This window comes from Nyctereutes procyonoides, unplaced genomic scaffold (genome assembly GCF_905146905.1).
Source record: "Nyctereutes procyonoides isolate TBG_1078 unplaced genomic scaffold, NYPRO_anot_genome, whole genome shotgun sequence".
Classification (NCBI taxonomy): Eukaryota; Metazoa; Chordata; class Mammalia; order Carnivora; family Canidae; genus Nyctereutes; species Nyctereutes procyonoides.
The window spans coordinates 138,742-146,881 of NW_026575031.1; the positions used below are offsets into that span (position 1 = coordinate 138,742).

The 8,140-nt window shown below is 35.3% G+C and overlaps 1 protein-coding gene across 1 annotated transcript; it reads right to left on the reverse strand.

Moving 5' to 3' along the window:
• Nucleotides 1–6,493: 6,493 nt before the first annotated feature.
• On the reverse strand, nt 6,494–7,360 carry LOC129504232 (olfactory receptor 4F3/4F16/4F29-like). Its single transcript, XM_055316838.1, has one exon. It carries the CDS (start codon nt 7,358–7,360, stop codon nt 6,494–6,496), a length of 867 nt encoding a protein of 288 aa, XP_055172813.1.
• Between the last annotated feature and the right edge of the window lie 780 nt (nt 7,361–8,140).

Genomic DNA, 8,140 nt, shown 5'->3' on the forward strand with positions numbered 1-8,140 from the left:
GGTCCTCAGACCAAGCCCCACATCTGGCTCTCTGCTTAGTGGGGAATCTGCTTCTCCCTCTGTACTACCCTCATGCTTGCTCTCACTCTCACATGTGCACTCTCTCTCTCTCAAATAAAATCTTTTAAAAATAGGAAGTGATACCCACACACACACACACACACACACACACAATGGAATATTACTCAGTCATCAAAACAATGAAATCTTGCTATTTGCAACAATGTGGATGGAGTGTATTCTGCTAAATGAAATCAGTCTGAGAAAAACAAATACCATGTGATTTCATTCATACATGGAATTTAAGAAATAAGAAGAGGAACACACAGAAAGGAAAATTTAAATAAAAGAGAGAGGGAAACAAACCATAAGAGACTCTTCTTTTAATATTTTATGTATTTATTCATGAGAAATTCAGAGAGAGGCAGAGACAAAGGGAGAAGCAGGCTCCCTGCAGGGAGCCTGATGTGGGACTCAATCCTGGAACCCTGAGATCATGACCCGAGCCAAAGGCAGACACTCAACCATTGAGCCACTCATGTGCCCTATCATAAAAGACTCAACAATAAAGAACAAATGAAGAGTTAATGGAGGGAGATGGGTGGAAGATGGCTAAATGGGTGATGGGTATTAAGGAGGGCACTTGTTATAATGAGCACTGAGTGTTACATATAAGCTATAAACCACTGAATCAAAATAATTAATTAAATATAAAGTGACCAAATTAATCATAAAATAAATAAATAAATAAATAAATAAATAAATAAATAAAATAAATAACATCTGTGTACCAATCTCTTGCTCATATTTCTACCCTGTATATCAGACTTGTTTATCCAGATACCTACCTTACATTTCTACTGTTATATCCCAAAGCATCTTAGATGTAATGTGCACACAATTGAGTTCCTGCTTTAACATACTCCTTCATCTTAAGTGATGAAAGATACATCTTTCTAACTGCTTGTCTCAAAAAACTTGGGAGTCATTTCTCTAAAATTCAATATCCATCAGCTGGCAATTGTGTTAGCTGACCCTTCAAAAGCTCACTATATCTTATCATTCGCTACCTGCCACAATTTCCCTCTTCCTTTAATTTCTGCAACACAGTACTAACTTACCACTGCTTAAACCATTGCACGTTTCCTAGACTATTCTTTGCAAGATAATCAGACATAAAACTAATTTAATTTTCTCCTTTTTTTGTAAATAGGCTCCATGCATAGTGTGGAGCCCTCTACAGGGCTTGAATTCACAACCCTGAGACCAAGACCTAGGCTGAGATCCAGAGTGAGATCCTCAACTGACTGAACCACCTGGGTGCCCCAAAGTTAATTTTACATGTAAATGATATCATGTCACTTCCCTGCTCAGAATTCTCCAATGATCCCCTTTTTCAGAGTAAAAACCAAATATGTTACAATGGCTTACAGAATCCTGAATGATTTGGCCTCACTTTACCTCCATGAATAGTCTCCTTCTATTCTCCTTCTTTTATACTGACAAAGTCACACTGGCCTTCTTGCTGTTGCTTGAATACAACCAAGCCTTTTAGGCCTTTACTAACTGTACCCTCTGCATAGGATGCCTTCCTCTGGATATTTACATTGATAATCCATTCAACTATATCAAACCTTTGCTCAAGGACACCATACCAAAAGATGCCTACACTTTGACTACCTTACTCAGAAATCCAATCCACTACCCCACAACTCTGGAGTTTCAGAATCACCTTAACCTTCTCTATTATATTGGTCGCTCACTTATTTCTTTTTAACTTAGTATAGAACTTTCTTGTTATTTTGCTTATTATTTATTGTCTGGATAGCACCACAAAGGTAGGAATTTTATATACATATAAAATATATATATATATATATATATATATATATATATATATATATATTCTCAACTGAGATATCCCAGAAGCCTACAATAATGCCTGGCACTTGATAGGCATTTGGCATTTGCTTCATAAATGAAAAAGTGAAAAGAGGATGTGGAGGGAAAAGGAGAGGGAAAGAATGAAAACCACTCTTGGGTTTCTTGTTTTCATGACTGAATAAATAATTGTGGAAGACACAGTTTTCAGTGATGATCATAAGTACCATTTTGCACGTATTCAGTCAAAGGACATATGCAAGATGCCAGAAGATATATTACACATGAATCCAGATGCCAGAAGAGTCAAGGACTGTGTTTTATACAATAGTGTAGTAAAAAAATGGTTACAGATCAGAAGGGAAATGATTATTCATTAAACAGTACCAAGAAAATTAGTAAGTAAATTTGAGAAACTCAGATCCTCTCCTATTATTTTCACTAAAAATAATTTTCAGGTGGATAAATATTTTAGAAATACACATTCATTGATATTCTTTAGGTATTAGAATGGAAAAGGACTAAGAATAAAACTTAGTCACAATAAGAATAAAGTCACAATTTAAAAGCTCCATGAAGTTGGAGTCACAAAGATCATTACTTTCATGTTGCAGAATATGAATGTAAAATTAAAAACAACAAATTGGGGGAAATATTTTGAACACAGATATGATAATAAAGGAGGTAGTGCCATCAACACATATGTGAGGCTGGTAAATCAATACGACAAAATTAATATTCTATCTATGGGGATGGGGAAGAAGAACACCTTAGCAAAGGTTCTATTTCAAATAAGAAAAGAATATGTGACAACTTTTTGCCTTCCTTAAATCACTTTTTCCCCACCACTGATGGTTGCTCCCCATCCCCTCCTTCTGGGAGATGATCCTCCTCAAATTCATGTAGTTCTTTGGAGGCTCTCAGCCAGATAACATTGACCTCTGCCCACCTGAGAGGACATGTGATCCAGACCGGGCCATGGAAGACCCATCTCAGAGCCAAAACAATGCCTGTTAGGATCTTTTCTCTAGGTTTTAATATGGAGCTGAGAAAGAAAGCCTTTCCCTTTTCTATGAGGCTGCCCTGCTGGAATGAGTTAAACTTAGAGTTATTGGCAGTGTCCCTTCTCTCCTCACACCACACATAATGAAATCCATGTGTAAAACAAGAAAATAAGATCAAGATTCAGGGATAAACAGAGTTAAGAGAGGGAAAAGAGAAGAGAAAGAAAGAAAAAAAGAAAGAAAGAAAGAAAGAAAAGAAAGAAAGAAAGAAAGAAAGAAAAGAAAGAGAAAGGGAGTAAAAGAGGAGCAAAATCCAAGAGTGTAAAAATGAGTGAATCCCTGGAGTCTATGAGGCTGATGCCACTATTGGACATCCCAATAATCTGAGTCAGTTAAGTCCTTTTTTATAAAATATTTTTTTTATTTTGCCTGGAGTGCCTGGGTGGCTCAGTCAGGTAAGCATCTGTTTTCAGCTCAGGTCATGATCCCAGGGTCCTGGAATTGAGCTCCAGGACAGACTCCCCACTCATGCTCTCTCTCTCTCTCTCTCTCTCTCTCTCTCTCTCAAATAAATAAAACATTTAAAAATAAAATAAAATGCTTTATTTTTTATTGTAGTTTTAAAATTTACCACCTTGAGCAGTTTTAATTGTACAGTTCAGTAATGTTAAGTGTATTCACATTGCTATAAAATATCTCTAGATCTCTTTCCTCTTGTGAAACTAAAACTTTTTTAGTTATTTTAAGCTAGTTTTGATTGCATTCCTGATACATGTAATTCAAAGAGTTCAGGTTAATAACAATATTTAAAAGATTACAAGCATATAAATATAGAAGAAATTTAAAATAACTTTTTATCTTTTTGCTTTTTAAATTGGCTAATATTTTTAATAAGTGGTCATATTCAGTGTGTTGGGGGGTGCTAAAGTGTATATACTTCTTAGCAGGTACAAATCTTTGGGGAAAAATGATAATATGAATAGAGTTTAAAAGTTTATTATCCCCTATTAACTCCAAGTATATCAATCTATAAAGGAATCAATCTGAAATATAAATAATATATATGCAAGATTTTCAAAACAGAATAAAAAATTTAAAAGAATCTGATCAATGAGAGAGGAATAACAAATATAATTATGACATGGTCATATATAGAATACTATGTATTTAAAATTATTTTGCACTACAATATTTAATAAGGTGAAAATTTTATCAGAATGTAATACTCATCAAAAAGGCAGGATAAAAGTGTAGATACCATTAAATCTCCATTTTGTAAATATATGTTTTTATTTAAGCATAGAAAAACACTAGAAATAAGTATACCAAGATATTACTATTAATTATCTCCATATGGTGACTTTATGGATGATTGCTATTTTATCATCTCTAATTTACAAATAAATTTTTCTTTATTAGAAGAATTTTTTCTTTTATTAGGAAAAATATACTCAGATAAAATATGGAGGATTTCACATCAAAAGTAATGGAAAATACAATCTTCTTAGAAGCAGAGATGTATTTATCAGTATCCTTTTGACTGTAGATGACAGAACCGCATCTTAAACTTAAGCAAGAGGGTTAATGTATTGGCTCATTTATTAGTTCAGCTGGTAGCCAAACCAATAGGGGGGTAAGAATGAAGCTGAATGCCCAAGACATCTGGAAGCAAGGAACTGATTAATGCCAAGCCTCTATCTTTAAAACTTATAGCTACTCCCACATATCTTTTCTCAGTATCCCAGACTTGATTTTTGACAGCAGGAAATATGGTTGCCAGCAGTTTCTGCATATATAGCTCTAAAATGGATTGAGTTTGTTTTCTCTTTATTCTCAATTCCAATATCCTAGAGGAAAGCTCAAACTTGGCCCATCCTGGTCAGAGGCTGATACCTGTACTCTTCAACGCTGGCTAAAAGATGTGCATTATGACTTGGTTCAGAAGCCCAACCTTTGACCAAACAGTGGAGTTAGATGTAGGATTTACGTGTCACCTTCATAATCATACCACACAGGTACTGCAAGAGAAAGCTACATTTACCAAGAGAAAGAGGTTGCTTATTTGAGCAAACAACAGACTAGATGTCCACTAAAAGTAGTTACTTCTTCAGAGTAAAAGGAAAGACCTTTAAAATTAGATGATACAGAAAATCTTTAGGCACTATGAAGTTGGAGAATCTACCTTGTAATAGATATAGACTTGAGAGAAAAGCAGAAAGACAAAAGATTGGGAGGGGTAGGCCTTTTTAAAATCAATACACATAAACAGTGAGGAATTTGGGAATCCCTGCTAGACCTATTGAACAGTATTTAATCAATGAAAGAGAAAAATGAGTGGAACTTCCATTTAAAAAAACACCACTCCCAAACTAATTTTAGGGAGCCTGAACATAAGTGGTAGCTAGTAAACTGATAATATAGGTACTGGTTTTCCAAATGTCCAACAGAGGGCTTAAAAAAATAAATAAAGGATATAAGAGCAATGGAAATCAAAAGAAAACGCAAATAAATTATCAAGTGAGATAAACTATGAGGTAAATAAGGACCATTTATAAAATAATAGGAATACTGATAAACCCATTAAGATATATGGAGTATGTGTAAGGATTTATAAGGTTCAGAGTCATTTGTATTACATCTCTGAGAATGAGCCTTTGTTCCTCTTTGTTGAGATAGATAGGAACTGAAATTTCTAAATCTATGTACACAAATCTCTCATTTCTATAAGAGAATTGGGTCATATATAAAAAGCCTCCCAAACTAAAACTTAGCTTATAATGATTCAAATTATGTAAATGCAATGGGAATAGTATTTTAGCAGCAGAAGAAAAAGGAAGAACCTGGCTAGTTACAAATGAAAATAAGAATGAATCTTAAAGAACATAGAAGTTAGACAGCCTAAAACAGTGCAAACAATAGTTAAATTTTGTTGAGAACAGCTAGCACTGTCCAGATAGGAAAGTGGCCTGGTCTAAGGATCCTGTTTTTCCACTCGTGATGGAAGGCATATCCTAGTGTGGAGATATAGGCATTAAGCATCAAAATCTGATATGATTAAAAATTTGAATAATCTATATAACTCCTCTTACTCTGATTTCCTGCTTATTAATATCCTTATCATCACCTGACTTCTCAGAAAAGTCCCTATAGTAAAATAGTAAGTTGGGCTTTCATGACAGTTCAGACCACTTTACTAATTTTTTACAGCAAATTAGTGTCAATCAGCAAGCATTCCCTTATATAACCCATTTGGACACTGAAAAGACTCAATTTTGAATTCTAGACCATAGTAAATTCATCAAAGTAATGTCTCTGAGAGATAAGCATTGGCCTTCTCTGGGAGATACTTTTTTTTTTTTATCATACCACATGTTTCCTCTAACCATAGGCAGCAACGCAATTTCTCAGTTAAGATTCTTAAATAATCATGTTATTTTCATCTGAGACACCTAAACAGTAGTAAGGTTCTTGGAAACTGATATTGCAACTATAGGAATTTAATGTTATTTCAAATAAACTCCATAATACTTTTGTAATTTAAGAAATCCTTCTATAAATAATAAATTGACTGCATATTTTACTCATTGCCACTTTCATTTCTTTGTTCCTTAATGTATAGATGACTGAATTAAAAAGGGAGTAAGAACTGCATCAAAAACAGCAAGAAATTTGTCTACGCATGATGTGGGGTGAGGCCAGGTATAAACAAAGATGCAAGGACCAAAGAACAAAATCACCACCATGATATGAGCTGACAAAGTGGAGAGGGCCTTGGATGAGCCTCTTGAGGAGTGTTTCCTAACAGTGATCAGGATAAAACTATAGGAGGCAATCAATATGAAGAATGACCCCAGAGATATAAAACCACTGTTGGCTGTGACCATGAACTCTAGACTGAAAGTATCTGTGCAGGCAAGTTTGATGAACTGAGGTAAGTCACAGTAAAAGCTGTCCAGCACATTAGGGCCACAGAATGGCAATTTTATAACAAAAACCAGTTGAATCATAGAGTGGGCCAAGCCAACTACCCAAGCAGCAACCAGAAGCAAAATACACATTTTTCGATTCATAATGGTCAAATAGTGGAGAGGCTTACATATGGCCACATGTCTGTCAAAGGCCATGACGATGAGCAGCACCATCTCCACACCACCAATGACATGGAGAAAGAAGATCTGAGTGATGCAACCACCAAAGGAGATGACTTTACGTTTTCTGAAAAGGTCATAAATCATCTTAGGAGAAATGACTGAAGAAACTCCCAGGTCAATGAAGGAGAGGTTGGCCAACAGAAAGTACATGGGGGAGTGTAGGTGAGGGTCAAATGTCACAGTGAGCATGATGAGGGAGTTTCCCATCATGCTTGCCACATAAAACATGGAGGAGAACACAAAGAGGAGAAGCTGGATCTCCCAGGAGTTGGTGAGTCCCAGGAACACAAACTCTGACACCACAGAGTGATTCGCTCCACCCATTAATTCTATCAGCTAGAATGTTTCCAGAAAGAAAGAAAGATAAGAAAAAAGATAAAGAAAGAAAGAAATAAAGAAAGAAAGTAAGTTAATGAAGCTCCATATTATAATGATTAATTATTTAAGGATATTCATACTGTGAAGACTATATATCCCCTCAATTCCTTCACAGGGCCATTATGAAATAAGCATTTTACCTGGTGTCACCTAAAGCAGTTGAGTCACTTCCATCCCTAACACCATGGTTTCCAGGACTATTCACCTATAAACAAGAAAATGAAGCAAACATTGTAGATGTACATAGCAAGGATTGGGAGAGGGAAGGAAGGTGGTACAGTACAACACAATAAGGAAAAAGAAAGAGGTAAGAAAAATGGCATTTGCCAAAATTCATTGGTACTACTTTAAATGATGAAGGGACAGGAGAGGATCAATGGTTATATGGCAACAATGATATTAGTGTGCATTTCTTCATCCCCAGCAAATTCCAAAAGCTTAGGACTCCATTTGGAATACAACTGCCAACTGACTGTCTTGCTAGGATGAGCTATGGCACCACTAGAGATAAAGGAAGGGAAATTTATTTGTAGGAGGCCAACTTTTACAAAGCACAATTCCATGGGAGTAACTATAAACAAGGTTCACAAAATTAATTATGAAGAATCTGGACAGATAAATCAAATTGACTTCCTTATTCCTTAACTTCCTTCATCAACCTTAACCTCTTTTATCCCTCTTATCTCCTCTCTGTGCTTCAAACCTCTCAAGTGTCTGGGGTCTAAT

Coding starts and splice junctions, on each gene's coding strand:
- LOC129504232 (XM_055316838.1), bottom strand. CDS start 7,360: ATGGGTGGAGCGAATCACTCTGTGGTGTCAGAGTTTGTGTTCCTGGGA.